This window comes from Haliaeetus albicilla, chromosome 3, assembly GCF_947461875.1.
Source record: "Haliaeetus albicilla chromosome 3, bHalAlb1.1, whole genome shotgun sequence".
Taxonomy (NCBI): Eukaryota; Metazoa; Chordata; class Aves; order Accipitriformes; family Accipitridae; genus Haliaeetus; species Haliaeetus albicilla.
This window is the reverse complement of record NC_091485.1, coordinates 75,143,626-75,159,703: the sequence shown is the minus strand read 5'-3', so window position 1 is coordinate 75,159,703 and position 16,078 is coordinate 75,143,626. Positions and strand designations below refer to the sequence as shown.

The 16,078-nt window shown below is 42.7% G+C and overlaps 1 protein-coding gene across 9 annotated transcripts in view; it reads right to left on the bottom strand.

Annotated features, from left to right (window-relative positions):
• ADGRB1 (adhesion G protein-coupled receptor B1) overlaps positions 1–16,078 on the bottom strand; it is a 284,292-nt gene that overhangs the window by 11,283 nt on the left and 256,931 nt on the right. For 5 of the 9 annotated variants that reach the window (XM_069780159.1, XM_069780156.1, XM_069780161.1 and 2 more), the window contains 7 exons: positions 15,501–15,672; positions 14,223–14,318; positions 11,469–11,523; positions 7,025–7,704; positions 5,999–6,034; positions 4,384–4,488; positions 2,338–2,391 (listed from right to left, as the gene is read on the bottom strand). In XM_069780159.1, the coding sequence (XP_069636260.1) occupies positions 2,338–2,391; positions 4,384–4,488; positions 5,999–6,034; positions 7,025–7,704; positions 11,469–11,523; positions 14,223–14,318; positions 15,501–15,672 (1,198 nt within the window). The remainder of the gene's footprint in view (positions 1–2,337; positions 2,392–4,383; positions 4,489–5,998; positions 6,035–7,024; positions 7,705–11,468; positions 11,524–14,222; positions 14,319–15,500; positions 15,673–16,078) is intronic. The other 4 variants (XM_069780162.1, XM_069780157.1, XM_069780158.1 and 1 more) reach the window with 3 other exon arrangements.

Here is a 16,078-nt window from a genome sequence, read left to right as displayed (position 1 = left end):
ATATTCAACAAACACAGCTCATTCAGTTTTCTGCTCAGGGTCTACACCAGCTTCCAGTTTGGTCTGGGTTAAAATGGAAGGGCAACAGTGTGCAACCTCCACACATATGCTGGCTGCAAGTCATTTGGGAGGAGGATGAGCAAAGTAAACCCAGCTGTTCCTACAATACTCTTTTTAGATTTAAAGACCCTTCAGGTAGACAGAGATAATCTGTCCAAATTTCAGCATTTCAAGAGCAAAGGAGTCTTGCCTACAACCCTGTAACTTCCTTTTGAGTAAGGGCTGATTTTTCAAAAAGCATCTCCAACTTCCTTGCCTCATCTGAACTCGGAGATTGCAGGAGAGAGAAAATTTACCATAGCCCATGGTAAGGTCAGACAGAGTTCTATAAGTGCATTAAAAACTTGACTTTTCAACTTGCAGTCATCAGATCTTACTGTATGTCAGTAAGCTACTATCTTAATTCCCTAGCACTGAAAAGTTAGCTTTGGATTATAGTGTCTACATCCCCAATTAGTTCATAAAGCCACAAATGAGTGAGATCCCCTTACTGTCCTGCAGCGGTAAGGTGGCCTAGGCTTGAATGCAGGTGGATGTGTGTTCCTGTATGCTTTGAACGCAGATCCTGCTGGACAATGTGATTTTAATCAGGAATATCTGAGCGTGCTTCTAATGGTAGCATTTTATAGTTGAGATACATATATGACAAAGTCCACGTCACGTGGAATAGATTTCATATAATAAACTGAAAAAATTCATGGAAAAATTCAAGTTTGTTGCCCAAGGAAGGATAATTCGGTAGTATTGTACTCTGAGGCTCAAGTTAGTTCAGCATTAGCAGTGTGCTTTGGTTTGTAGCAAAATAACTGCAGCAAATACCAGTGCCACAGTGGTTCCTGGGAATGCATTGAATATGGTCAAGATTCAGACTTGGCTGGCATTCCAGGCAGTATTCTGGTTCTCCTAATTCCCTACCTCTGACATACCATCCTGGCAACATTGCTCATTAGTAAGTTAATGACAGGTCAGCTGATGGCAGTGGGGACACCCTGATCTCAGTGATATGTGGATTCGGCTCCAGATCTCTGCAGTAGCCGTTCTGATTTGAAGACTGATGTATGCGATGGCTAGCAGCAGTGTTACACATTGCCTTGCATCACATGTATGCTTTCACCCTGTGCCCTCCAGTGCAAAGGAGAAGAGAGGTCCCAGGGAAGGACTCCTTGGTCGCTGGGTGAGGGGAAAGCAGAATTTGTCCCCAAACCTGTCTCCATGTCTGCAGGATGAGAGACAAGCCCTGAGGCATTTGTCAAGGCTGCCTTTGACAGGGATTCGGTCATTCTCACATCAGTAATGCCTTTTAGAAATGGACCTTGTGAAGGATGAAAGCTGAACAGCTCAAACATGCAGGAGTTCCTGATTATGTTTCCAGCTCTGCCTGTAACTACTCTGGGACAGTGGGCAAAGGGCAGTCGTCTTTATCTTTCAAGTGTACGCTGCAGTAATACTTATCCGATGTTTAAATGTGTCAGGATACTTAGGAGGAATATATGTGCTGGGACAAACCTTCAGGTCTTTGCTGAAGATCTTAAAAATCATGTTTTACCCTGAAGCTGGAGAAATTCGCAACAGGAAACACATGTGATGGTTAAATTTTCAACCCCTCTTTAGGAAGAGACAGAAGATCAGTTTCTTCCTCCCATTCGTTCTGTTGGTGCTTCCTTCAAACCTGGCAATGTAGTAGCACATCTGAGAGGAACTGTGTAATTAGTGTGATAGGGTAATCAGTTTTGGCCAGTGCACTGAAGTACGGAGAGGACTAGCATTTACATCAAAACCAAACCCCAAACTGATCCCTAAAAAGGGCCAGCACCATTCCTAGGTATTCCCAAAGGAGGTCTGTCCTATGCAGACATTTAGTTCAAGCCTCAGTGGCACCTTTCTGACCTTGGAGTTGAAGGAGGAGAGAGGAAGTGCAAGAAGATTAGGAAAAGCATCATTTCTTGGAAAGGACTAAGGACAATGGGACATGCTGCTAGGAGAGGCTGGGAAACTGCCAGGGCTAGAGAGAGCTCGACTTTGTGGTTGCTTATTTAAAAGGGAAATCAAAGATACAGCAATGCAGGCAGATGGACTAGACCCAGTAAACATGCCTTCCGCTCTATGATGCTAGGTATGAAAGGGTTCAAGGGTATTCCAGGATCCTTATGACCTTGTTCATGCCCACAAGGCAAGGAGTTTCCTACTGGTGAGGGAATGTGTTTGGATTCATACGTCATGGAAGGGTTTGGGACAGGTCTACAATGCTCTTCAATGCAAAATGAAAGCTGGACTTACGCTAACGTTAGTTTTATCACTTCCACCAGAAGAAATACTCCATCGTTTTATAACCTAAACATACATAAAAGAAAAAAAATTCTTTTGTTACTTTAATCCCTGGTATCCGCAGTTTGCCTTCTCAGGGCAAGCTGAAGATGGGGCATGATTTCCAGTGGAGTCCTCAGCAGCAAATGGTAGAAAAAGGGGTGAAGAAAGCTATTTATTTTTCTCTGCACTGCTTTGGATGTTTTTAAACCAATACCCACTACTGACTTGCCAATACTGATCTTCTCAAGCTGAAGATGGGGCATGATTTCCAGTGGAGTCCTCAGCAGCAAATGGTAGAAAAAGGGGTGAAGAAAGCTATTTAGTTTTCTTTGCACTGCTTTGGATGTTTTTAAACCAATACCCACTACTGACTTGCCAATAGTGATCTTTGCAAGCTCCCCCTCTCGGGTTACATCCAAGGGAAAATCACAACTTGAAAAAGATTGAGTCAATATGCAAAGGCCACCTTCACAGCTTCTTTCCAGCAGTTCAAAGCTCTTTGATGCTGACACTGGCAACTTTAATTCTACATAGAAGCATCTCTGAAATGCTCAAAACATCTAAATCTATAAAACCCTCCTGCAAACATACCACAGATTAGCTTTTACATGGTATTTAAGCATTTTTGATTTTACAGCTGTGTCATACCTAAATAATAGAAAAAAAGCAGAGAGATGACATTCAGTGAAATGCATTGGGATTCTGGGCCAACATAGGCTTCTTTGATCTGAACCTGCTTGCTAGATTCACTCCCCCTCTCATTCTCTAACACTGGACAGCCCATAATGACACCTTGCCACACACAATAAAAGTAGGATCTGCTGGGACTACATCTCTGGAGCTCAGCCCAGCAATGCTGTGAGATCTGAATGCAGACCAAAGGCTCTGTAGTGCTCTGCTTCCACAAAGAACCAAACTAAACCTCTTGTTCAATCAACCTTGGAGCTCTGGTCTTGCCTCTAATGGAATCCCATCAAAATAAGCCCCACTAGTGCCACCTTGGCCATGCTGCAGGGGACTGTGCATCCTGGATCTAACTTTGCATGCAAATGACTGAGAATGTTATAAATAGCTCACCTTGCCCCTCTCCTGAGTGCAGGCACAACCCACGTTTCATTTCTTACTGCCAACCTGGCTGTGCCGCTTGTTTTTCCCTTCTGCTGGAGCAGATATACTTCCTTGCAACCTTTCGGCTCTTGCTTAGCAGGCTTAATGGGCTGAGACATGGGGGAGATGCCATCAGCCTGCCCTTCCTCATTCGTGTTATCCACATCACTTGCTACACAGACTCCTGATGTCTGTTTCTAGTACCAAATCTCTGCCCTTCTGAAAGGCTGCAAGGTCCTTCCCCCAGCCTACCTCCCTCAAAGTCTCTTCTTGCCCTGGAAGTTTGCTCCTGTTGAGGAAAGCCATGTGTATGATGACCAGCTGCCACAAATACCCTTATGCTACATTTAATTAGCGTGCAGTCCCCAAGAAGTGCTGCCACCATCACAGCTTAAATCCCACTGCAGTGGCTTTCCTGAATAGCTATGCCCATCACTGCCACCTTGGCTTCCAAGTGAGCCCCTGCAGGTGGTTTAGATGATTCCTGCTGTCCCCACTTTCTGCCCTCTCCCCTTTCCACCTAGATTTCCTCAAGGCTGTTCTAGTTTCCAGTTCCTAACTATGACTGGATGTATGGGGCACTCAGAGATGACCTGAAAGGGAATGCAAAGAACAGACACAGACATGGGGAACAAACACAAAGAAGACAACACAAACTCTATTGACCATGAACAGACCTGAGGACAGACATTCTCCTTGTGGGCTGCTGACCACTCTGTAGATAAGCTAGTGGTACCTCTGTGACTCTCCGTGTCTTTTGTGACACACATGTGCTTGTTGCAACGTGCATGGACAGAAAATCAAGGTAAAGTATTCAGTGAGGGCTCCTAAACTTTCCTGCTTCTTCCTGTGCTCCTGCTGGCACTAGAGGGCTCTAGGAGATGATGGTTCTGGAAGTGTCTGACTGACCTTGCTGTCCGTTGTTGGAGACTCCTTCTCCTTCTCTGCATGCTGGAGTTTTCTGTTCAGGTCTTGGAACATGTCTTGGTGACGTTTTCTTGTGTGCATGATTTTCTGAAGCAAACACAAGAGCCACAGGTAAGCAAACCCTATTCAGCTGTACAGAAAGAACATGTTTTCCCCCAAAGTTACATATTAAAACAAAAGTTATTAAAAAAAATAATACACACAAAGTTATTAAAACCTAGCTCTGTCTCCCTGCAGGTACAATCTGGCATGCCTAAACTACCTTCAATGTTCACTGAGGACCCAGTGTAGCACTGCCTTTATTTTCAGGATGAGATGGTGGGAGAAAGTGGAAAAGACTAATTTTTGACCTTATGGTTACCCTATACCTGCAACTGCCAACTGTTTATGCTGCAGAATTTGTGCTTGACTGGCAATTTTCTACTAGCTAGACCTAGGAAGTTTTGCTCACCTTCTTTAACTGATACCTGACCCCATGCCCCCTCTGTTCTCAGTATGTCTCCTTTGCAAATATATTCAGAGCTTACACAAACATACAGAATTTGGGTATAAGAAGTTCCATCAGAAACTATTCCACAATTTCCTTTTCATTTCCACCCTTCTGCATTTCACTTCTACCTTCTACTGCCCGAAGGAGAGGCAGCACCAATTTCTGTAAGGACTTCCCTTTGCATGTAAGAACATGTTGCATATGGTTTTCTTGTGCTCTGCCAAGTGCTACAAAATTGGAGAAGGTGGCTCAAATAGTTTAGGACCAACCTGAAGTATCAGCTTAGATGTACCCATCATGCCTCAATTTGAGACCAAGCTCATAACCTGGAGCTCTGAAGTGATTCTAGTGCTAAGGCAACTCCTTGTGGGCCCTTAATGTGACTCTTTTGGAATAAACTAGCAGTTTTGAAGGGAAAGGATAGCTCTGCTGGGAAGGATGCCATGATTGATTCAGGATAGCTGCACTAGCTCTCGGTAGCCCCATGGACCCTCTGTGGAGGACTGGCTCTTTCAAAGCTTTCCACTCTGTGCCTCAGGTGTGAGGACAGACATTTCCCTATGAACAGTATAGACTTCTTCCACCCAGGCTGATTCTGTGAAGTTCATGAATAGGTGTGAAAGACTAAGGTTAACGGTGGGTTGTGACAGTGGGGCCGTATTAGCTTCCCTTCTGTTAAGCAACAGATGTTGCACACAAAAGGCAAGGCATTTTAGGCCACGAACCAAATGTATGTGTGCTTCCCAAACAGGAACATGGTGCAGTCACCTACTGCTCCATCAGCTCTCTGTAAGAATTTTGCTCACAGAGGAGAAGTTACAGGCCTTGGGCAAGCCAGTGTAGGATCCCGATTTACAAATGTTTACACAGAAGCTACTGCTCCGTAAATTAAGTATGTACCAATATAAATGACCCATTTGTTTAGCTGCACAGGGTAAGCCTTACCAGGCATCTAGCACAACTCTTTCAACACACCGTTTTTAAACCCTTGAAGAAGCTCTTTGGCAAAGACAGCACTCTTGCAAAAGTGCCAGAAAGAAAAGAAAGCAGCTTTTCTTTTTCTCATTCTATCCTTAGAAAAGCACGTTCAGAAAGGTATGTACTCACCTCAAAATCTAGCTCTGCGTACCGGGATTTCCGCCTCTGGGTATTCAAAAGAAAAAGAGATGGTGAAGGTTAGTAAGGGGTTGATGCTGGTGAGTGGGCACAAACTCAGCCACATAATAGATAAAACAGGGAGAATCCTTCTCCTTTTCCTTCTTGCTACACCTTTAACGTGTTTCTCTGGCTCTTCACGATGGAAAATGCTAGCCATTTAGAGGGATCTCTACCAAAAACCACTGAGCCTTAAGGAGAGCTGAGCATGGGCTGAGCATGGGAGTTTGGCCAATTCAAGCTCTGTCCTAGTTATGAGCTTTCAGGTTGTTCACAGAATGGGAAGCAGAGAGGGAGCAGTAGATCAGCCAACTGATCTACTGCAGCTTTTGAGCACCAGTCAGTTGAGACTGAAGTTTGGACAGCAATGGCTAAGACCTGCTCTCTGACAATAGCCAAGAAAAGGGTCAGATGCCCTAGAACAGACCTCAGCTTAAGATCTAAGCTCTAAGGAGAACTGCTAATATACGTAATGAGTTATCACAGGTCAGAAGGAGAGGGCTGCGCTTATGCAAAACCTCTGACATCCCTCTGATGCTAAGAGCATTGTGGGGTATGTCTTAGGGACATTTTACACCTGCGATCACTAGGCTTTTCTCCCCTGTATCATGACTGAAGTCATCAAAATGGGAAACAGAGGCAGAGGGCAGAAGGAGAAAAGATAATGCAAGCCATGTGCCTTGCATTAAAATGAATAGTCTTTGACAAACTAACATTTTTATTGGAATTTCATTGCCTGTAGGGCTACAGACAGTTCATCCAGCAATGGAATATATCTGTGGAAGTCATGAGAGATTTTAAACATTACATCACAAAATGATATCACATGCCAGTGATCCCTCATGATAATAAAATACTGGCATTGCATGGTGGGCTGCACCGGGCCTAAGGTGCTTCTCTTGAAACACCTGGTGTGGCCAGTGTTGAGGGCAGGGCATCGTTCTGGGCTGAGAAAAATACAGTAATTCACATGCTCACCTCCAAGGAGCTCATGGAGAGGGTGGAGACGGTCTCACTCTTGGACACCACACCTGAGTTCCCTGAGTCACCTGTGTCACACAGGCTGTTGGGAATCTGTGACTCGTTGGAGATGTTTTGTGGAGCCAGCTGCTGCTGTTGTTGTATCATGGTGGAACCTTGAACCTCACTGCATGTCATGGTTACAGGCTCCCGTGGAGGACTCTTGACAACAAAGCCTGGGTCAGTAGCCATACTGAGGTGGATGAGCCGTGTCTGGGGCATCTGGTCAATATTGATGCTGTATTTGCTCTCATCTTTGGGCGGTTTGGCCCGTAAGGTAGACGTGTTGGTAGGCAGAATGACGTAGCTGGTGTCCAGCGTTTGCTCTTGCGCCCGGGAGAGTTCTGAGTCCAACTTCTTGAAGATGTCCCCATCGCAGATGTAGATGGACTTAGGTGGCTGGTTCTTGTCCTTCTTCAGAGTGAGAGTGTGATTGCTGAACTCATTCAGGTTGATGGCCCCCAGGTAGTGTGGTGAGCCCTGAAGATGCATCTTGGAGACATTGGCTGGAAGACTGTTAAAGTTTGATGACCCCTTCTGGTGATTGAGTTTCAATTTCTCTTCATCTGGCAGTGATGGACGCTTCAATGTTCCTGTGATGGTTGAGGTCCTGCAGGTGGTGATGTCTTTATTCAGCACTAGGGAGAGAGATAAGTATCCTTAGCACCTCACCTAGGTTTTTGTTAACACATCAATACACCTACCACAGTCACACCATGCTAGCATGTTCCCTTGGACCTCTCAGAAAGAGGCTGTGGTGGCAGAACAGTTTTATACTGTTTTTTTTTAATCCAGGATGCTGAAGGCAAAGCTAAAGCTAGGGAGGAGAAAAACTTTCTCATTTTGAGAGTTCTCTGTGACACAAAGTTTCCAACACAATCATGGCCAAAAGTCCCAACTAGGCCAACACATATTTTCATATTGATAACACTATCTTGAAAAGCAAATACACCTATATATATTTAGTACATGTACTATCTGTATATATATGAAATATACATAACTAGCCTATGAAGGAGTACAATTCTTTAAAATAAAAGGTTGCTTTCATGTCAAAAATTATTTTGATTCAGTAAATAGCTGAAATGCAGCATTATCAATGATTTCAAAAGTAATTTTTTTATTTTAAACTCGCTGAACTGCTTCAGGTTGCTCTTCTCCCTTGAACAGTTTCAGTGTCAATAATTTGGTATTTTAAAATACACCACGTTTTGTTATAAATTTCTAACTGCTCTCCAAAAAGCTTACATTCTAGTAATCATGGCAAGCCTTTGTGAGAGCTAATTATTTAGTGTTTTTCAATTTCCCTTGGGGAAAGAAAGCAGCGCCATGAATATTCCTTAATAGGAGAGGAAAACCTTAAACTAAGAACGAGGAGAACATGCCAATTAGGAGGTATATAAAGGACACACAGACACTCATTCCCACACAACGCTGTCCACAACAAAACGTCTGTTCCTTTTGTAGGCATAAGAATCTATTGCTCAGTTGATTTCAGGATGCGACAAAGACCTTAGGAAGATAATGAAGTCAGCCTTGATGTCTCCAAGGGTTTGAAATCACAGACTGTGGGGCAGGGGAAAAGTGGTGTGGGACTGAAGGCTACTTACCCAGTATTTCAGCACAGCAAAGGAGAAATTAAATGCATGTTCCCCTTTCACCCATCTCAGAAGGAAAAAAACAGAAAAGGTCCTTTTACCTATTTTTTTTCCTCAATGGACCAGAGACAAGGATCTTTGGGGTAACCTCATACTATTCGGCTGCTCCACCTGGGACAGAGGCAGGACATGACACAGGCATCCCATGGGACTGAGGACACACTAATTTTTCTACCAACTCATACTGGGAGTGGTGGGTGCTGGAAGAGCAAAGTTCCCCTCAGAGCAGGCAAGGCAGGATGACAAGAATACCAAGTATAATAAAAGAACTTTTAAAACGCCTTTAAAGCTAAACACACTGGGTGTAACTATGGCAGCCACGGTCTTCTTGACATTGCTAGAGGACACGCTAGGATAAATCGGAGCATTACAGCGTATTCATAGCATACACTGCGGGAAGATGGTATTGAAGTCAAACCCTTCACTTGGGAGTGTCAGTAAGGTTTATTGATTCAGGCTCTTCTCCATGCTCATGTCAGCTGCAGAAAGCAGGTTTGGAGAGATTTGCACTTGGCAATCTCTAAGCATTGAGCAGAATGAGCTTTCAACACTGAGCCATGGACCCAATCCTACCAGTGAATCTAAGTGAGGAGGTTATGAGCGGTATCAGGCATATCTCCAATCCGTCATAACACGAGAGCTGGTGCCTCCAGCAGAAATGATGGCCAGAAACCAACAGACAGATTTCTGGTTTTTATTTTTCAATAAGCAGAATGCATAGGATGATGCACCATATAGAAAGGTCTCTGAAATGAGGATTATTATTAACTACTTAGCTTGGCGCAGACTAACAGCACTTTATCAGAGGAGGAATATCTCTTCAGGCAGACATCAACAAGCAAATTGTACAGTTGTACGCTGGCAAAGGAAGGGAAGCCTAGGCTGTTAGCAAGCTGCTGATCCAGGGGCTTCTCCCCTGAAGTCATGTGAAACCAGTCAGCTCCTTCCTTTCCTCTGGGAAGCTCAATTTAGAAGCAAGAAACTCAGTAACGGATCCAGAAAGGCTCCTTTATTGCAGGAGTCCAGGGTCTGCCTTGGATTCCAGCACAAGGTGGGCTGCTGGATGTATAGCTGGTTGTGTATGCCAACACCCAGCCTGGATGCACGTTCGTTAAGCATGTGTTCAAGTCAGATCTGGTCTCACATGCACGTTTTTTGCACATGATTTTTTGGAACTGAGATCTTTGGTGTCAAAAAGGAAGGAGGAAGAAAAATGAGAAGAGTGAGAGAGCTAGAAATTAGATTAGAGAGTGTGATACAGGGAAACAGAAAGAAAAAAATGGACAGACCCTGAAAAGAGATAAATGGACAGAAAGAGACCATGAAATAAGATATCACAGGGATAAGTGAGATAAATATACTGTGACTATGATAAGCATAGGGAGAGGGAGTGAGGCAGAGAGAAGGACAGGAAAAGATAAATAAGATATAGATAGATATTAGATAGATAAATGATACTGACAGTGATAGACAATACACAGAAACACAGTGACAGAGATAAATGTTGACAGAGATAGAAATACATAAATAACAGGTACAGCAAGACAGACAGCTGAGGACAGAGATAAATAAGTGATTGCAAGATAGAGAGAGATGAATTATAGATAAACACATTAGAAGCAGATAAATAAATGATAGATTAGATAAAAAGATAAATGAAAGGGACAGGTAGACGTGTAGAGAGAGAGAGAAGGAGAGAAACAGAAAGAAAGCAAAAAGGGAGAGAAAGAGAAAGAAGGGAAGGTGGAAGGAAGAAAAGAAAAAGGGAAGAAAGAAAGAGAGAGAGAGACAGAGAGAAAGAGAGAGAGAGAAGGAAAGAAAGAGAGAGAGAGAAAGATGCTTTCCCATGATGGTAACTGAACACACAGTATATACTGTCCTTGCCTAGGGGAGATCCTGGTTTGGAAGATATGAATTATATGCAAGTATCAAGCAAGCTGGTATTTCTCTTGCTTGGGAGAGGGGAGAAGTCTGGGAGGCTAAATGAAAGCCTAAATATCTACAAAGGGTAAGACAAAAAAACCCCAACCACTCAAATAGTCAGGCATGCCAGGACCAGGAGAGGACAAAACCTGCAGACAAACAGGTAGCAAAGGAGAATCCAGACAGCACAGACACCCCCAGGGGAATGAGAGAAAAGGGAGTTATTGGGGAAAGGGACCGTCAACTCATGCAGATCGTCGGGACCGAAATGAATGTGTGTGATTGAACACACAGCAGAAAGGTGCAGGCAAAGGAGCAGAGACCTGACCCACCTCCGTGTGTACAGGCAGCTTACAACTGCACTAGAAGTGTGCGTGGAGTCAGGTGGAGTGGTGGGAAGGCTCTTCAGATTCCAGACCTTCTCAAAGACACCTCTCCTGAGCACAAAACTGTCCGAGGTTGGTGTGACCCCCTTGGGCAAGGGTTGCTAAAGCAATGAAGGATCACAGTAGGAAGAGATGGATCCAATCTCTTCTTCCTTGATACTCTTCTCTGCCACCGTGTTACATGTGCCATAGGTAAGAAATAATACCTCGGAGGCAAGGCTTAATCTTAGTTAGAAGGCCAAGACAGCTACGGGGAAATAGGATAAGCAAAGCATAGGGGAGAATTAGGGGTGTTGCTTTCTCTTGGCCAGGGTTGAGATTAAGGGCAGCCCACTCAAGTACATGCAAGGCACTAAGACACACACAAATAAAACAGAAAGGAAAAAAAAAATGGCCTAGTTCAATCCCCAAACCAGGTCACTTGCTGATTCTCACCTGTGATGTGCTCACCTGATCTACAAGCCATATCCACGTCCTTCTCAAAATCGGTCTGAAAGACAGAGAACACAGAGGGCATGGTCAAAAGAAGGTGGGGGGTGGGGGGAGCAAGTCATTTGGAAAATGGAAAAACCCACTTTAATTAGTGAGGCAGACACAACCATTGCCAGAAGAGTGGAGAAGAGATATTTTACTTGAGCTTTGAAACATGGCAAACAGACCACTTTTTTCCACCTGTGGCTTTTGAACCTCAGGCAGTGGTAAAGCTGTAACATTGCTTTTCAGCTGGATTAATCTGCTCATCCATACACTAATTCCTGGTCTGCCAGATTAAAATACCTCCCTGGAACACATTTGTGCCCATTCCTAAAAAACAGGGGACAGTTTCCTGGCCTAATCTGCCTTGGATATATCACCCCACACTTAGACTAAGTGGATTCCCCTCCACTCATTAAAAGCTCTGGGGATGCCGCTGCGAACGCTCCATACCCACTGGGCTTTCTTGTGATCTATCACCAAGTCACATGAAGTAGAAACAAGTCTCTGCTTCTGAAACTCCTAGCGTATAAAATCAATGGTCCCTGCAGGCACAAAAGCTGAATAACTTTTTCAAGCAGTCTGTACAGCCAGATGAAACTCCTTTCTTCTCCCAGTATGAGTTAATCCTTTTTCTAAAGCTTTTAGCAGATAACATTTCAAAGAACTGGATACACTGAGTCACAGTGGGCCATGAGTTTTCATGGACTAATGGAAAAGACTAGCAAAAGGTAGAAGAGTTCACTGATTATTTCTAGTATCATTTCAGAAAGAAGACACTTAATATAATTGTATTAATGTGATTAAATGCATTCCAGTTTAATACTAAGAAAAGTGTGAAAAAAACCAACCCATCCCCCTAGGAGAAACACTTTAATATTAACATGTTGAGATCCAAGAGTTTTTCAAGAGCTGGTTGAGGAATTATCTCAATCTTCTTGATGCTAATTTCTTAGTAAATTATTTGGGATATCAAATAAATCTGAAAAGAATAGAAGAGAAATAATACTGAACTAACGTTTAAATGGGCAAGTGGGATGACAGAGAAAAATATAATCTCATTTTCATGACAGGAGTTCCAGAAAAATGTAACCAAAAAGCGTGTACTAGTTCTACTGATAAATAAAAAAAAAAGATAGGTTTATATCTAATATCAGACATCAATATTTTGTGGAAAACAGTTCTACTCAGCTAAGCTTCTTTTCACTTGTTGGGCAGATTTGGAGATTACTGGAAAAGGTAACGGCAAAAATGCCATCCTGCAAAGCTTTTGATTTCTTTGCTTATTTTACAACCCAGTCGCTATAAAATAACATTGTACCCCTCTAAAAATATCAGTGAAGAGCCATCATTCACATCTAGATTCGGGAGCTTTTTGTGCCTGAATGTGAAGAAACTGATTGTAAGCTCTCTACTTCTCAACATACTCATCAACAGTGCAGAAGTAAAGGTAATCTCGTTGCTAAAAAACTTGTAGCTGACACAGAATTTTGCAAGGTGGTTGATAATGAATGAAAACAGGGAATTATATAGAGAGGCAAAAATCTGAAACTTCAGAGTATAGTGCTTGGGATGGTGACAATAGAAGAACAAATATAGCATCCACATTTTTAAAGGATGGTGAGAGTCTGAAGGGCATGTGGAAAAGGGTTACATAAATAATTTGAAGACAAATGTCTTACAAAGGAAGAATAAAAAAGCTCAGTGTGCTAACTTATTGAAAGGAAGATTGAGACTGGATATGATTATGGTGTCTATCATTGAAGGAGCGAAAGTACTAGGTATGCAAGAGGCTTTCTAATTGCACATAAATTGCATAGCAAGAATCTGCCTGAAAATGAGAAGACTACGCATTTAAATTAGAAATGAGGCACCTGTTTTTAACAAACACCTATGAGGTGTGGTAGAATTACATATCTCTTGATGTCTCAATTTAAAGATTGTGCTGTTTGTAATGAGACCTTGTACCCAAGCACAAGCTACTTAGCTTAGAACAGGAGTGACTGGGAAAAAATACCACCGGGTTATGATGCAGGTCTAATATTAACTAGACGTTTTGGGGAACTTGTTCAAATCTTGTGATTGTCCTGATGTCCTTAACCCAACCTTAGAAATCAAATGCCTCCTATATCATCTACATCGTTAACACTGACACAGATGCCAAACTATTCCCCGTAGCTTAATCTTCTCTGGCCTTATCTAGACTGTTTGTAAAGGACTTACACAACAGGACCAAGGTTTACAGTGCTTGAACTATATTTCCAGAGAAGCAATGTAAATAAGTGTGCTTTTGAGAGAAAAAAATCCCGTTGAGACAGCATCTTTACAATAATGACCCAGCACGCTGTGATTAAAACAGTATTAAACTACTGCCTCCTAGCTCTAGCTAGGACAAGGCAGCATGATGGGGATGAAAATGTCTGGAAGACCTAGGAGATATATTTTCTCTTTGTATTTTCTGGGAGAGAAAGGATCTCACCAAGACGTCTTCAAAACCTGGGGTGTAAGTTTAGGCCCCTTAATTTTATAATGAAAAGAAACCAGATTTGTCTGAAAGAGCCTATGCTAAGTGCTACATTTTTTCAAGTGCAGGTTTAAAGGAAAAAAGAATGATGATTGCAAAGTCTATGATGGACAGATTTATTTGTTTATCAGTTATGAGTTAAAACTGCCCATAGATTCCTTAATAATAGACTAGGTGGTAGTTTTCCCTACCATTAGCTGAGCGTGTCCATTCTGAAATGACCCCCCTGAGTCTCCATTGCCCTCTTCCTGACGATCTACTACTCGGCACTTCACGGCATCCTGAACCTGCAGGATCAAATGGATTTGCAAAAGTCAGAGTCAGACAGGAATACCAAACCCTATTAAATTCTGCTGAAGGAAAAAAAAAAGGTTGTTCTTGGTAGATCAAAAGAACATGGATCCTACTTTAGTAGCATTCAGGTATTCATTTCAAATGGTTTATATGTTAAATAACTCACATACTAACAGAGCAACTCAAAGGTTTTACAGGTGTTCTGGATCACTGTGTTGGTAACTTCTAGTTGCTTGATTTATATAGTCAAGAATAAAAATGTCTCTTATTTTGCAGCTTGCAATAGGTTTACAATGGATGCTATTGCATAAATCATTTTATTGGGGTCTACAATGTCTGCTTATGATTCTATATCGGCTCTAATATATATCTGATCCAAACCTCACTGAAATCAATGGAAAAAAAATGCCAGTGACTGCAATGGGAGTTCAGTGCAGGCCCATATTCATAATGCAATTAGTTGAGGGAGTCTCAGCCAAGCCAGTGGTGTAATTCCATTGATTTCATTGGCCTGACATAAGAAATTAATCTGTTTTACTTAATTTAAAGGAGCTGTAAGAAGATAAAATGAATATTGAAAAAAACCCTCTTCCTGTCTCTGTTATTAATAGTCTAGCCACTCAGTAGGATGAAAAGAATAAAAGAAACATAAAAGATTCGTCCTTTTCTTCCATGATATAATTTACCATTTTAAATCTCCATGGGGAGGCTAGAGAGAATTTACTCAATTTCCTTGCTTGATTATTGCTAGCTTTACTTTCTAGCTCGAATATCTAGGCGCTAATGCCAACATACAATCATTCTGTAAGTCTTGGTGCAAGGTGCCCCTCTTGAAATCAAACAAACTAATTGTTTTTCTTAATATTTCATTTTTGGAGGCGGGGTGTAAACATTCTGGAAATATTAATTTTGGTTTTAAACAAGAAAAACCTGACACGTTAGCTAATCTAAAACTGTCCCCCAAATTCCATTCTGCAGTACACTCAGTATGACAACCATTGATTCATCTCTTCTTCTTCTGACCGATACTGTCATGGACATTTTTGTGGTCACTGCCTACACGAAGGCAAAAGTTCATAGGATTAGAGAAGCTACCAGGCTGACTGGACATTTTTCAGATGTTTTCTATGGGAAGTATGTTGGTTATATAAAAGACAGCGACTTATTTGTCTCACCTCCCGCCTTAGGATGCAATGGACCATAACGATGACAAAACCCTCCAACGAGTCAAAGACGGCAAAAAGGATCTGGAAGAGTGCTGACCGCCGATCTGTGATTGCCAGAACTGCAGACATCCAAGTGAGAGCCAGGAGCGGTAGGACCACGCAGGAGCTCCAAAGGGATGCCCTGTCGAAGGAGAGGAAAAGAGAATTCAGGTCCGCTTCAGCCTCACCCACTTCCACGTGGGATGCTAATTCAGCCTCCTGATCCCACGGGGCTTCAGAAGACTTCTTCAGCAAAGGTATACTTGTGCTAGATGTCTTCTGAGCCCCTCTCATGGGGGAGCAGGAAGATGCTTTGCACACTCACGCTACCAAAACAAGTGACACACATTTCTACGGGAGGGACTACTTTTCAATGGTGCAGTCATGCATAAAACTTGAGGTGGGGAGGAAGGATGCAGATACCTCACTCCTCCTTTCACGCCCTTCCCACTCTACGTCACTAGTCCACAACGATGGCATTTCCCAAGGAGGGGAGACAAAATACAATCACTGTAGGTTGCCAAAGGGAAGGGGAACAGTTGCAGCAG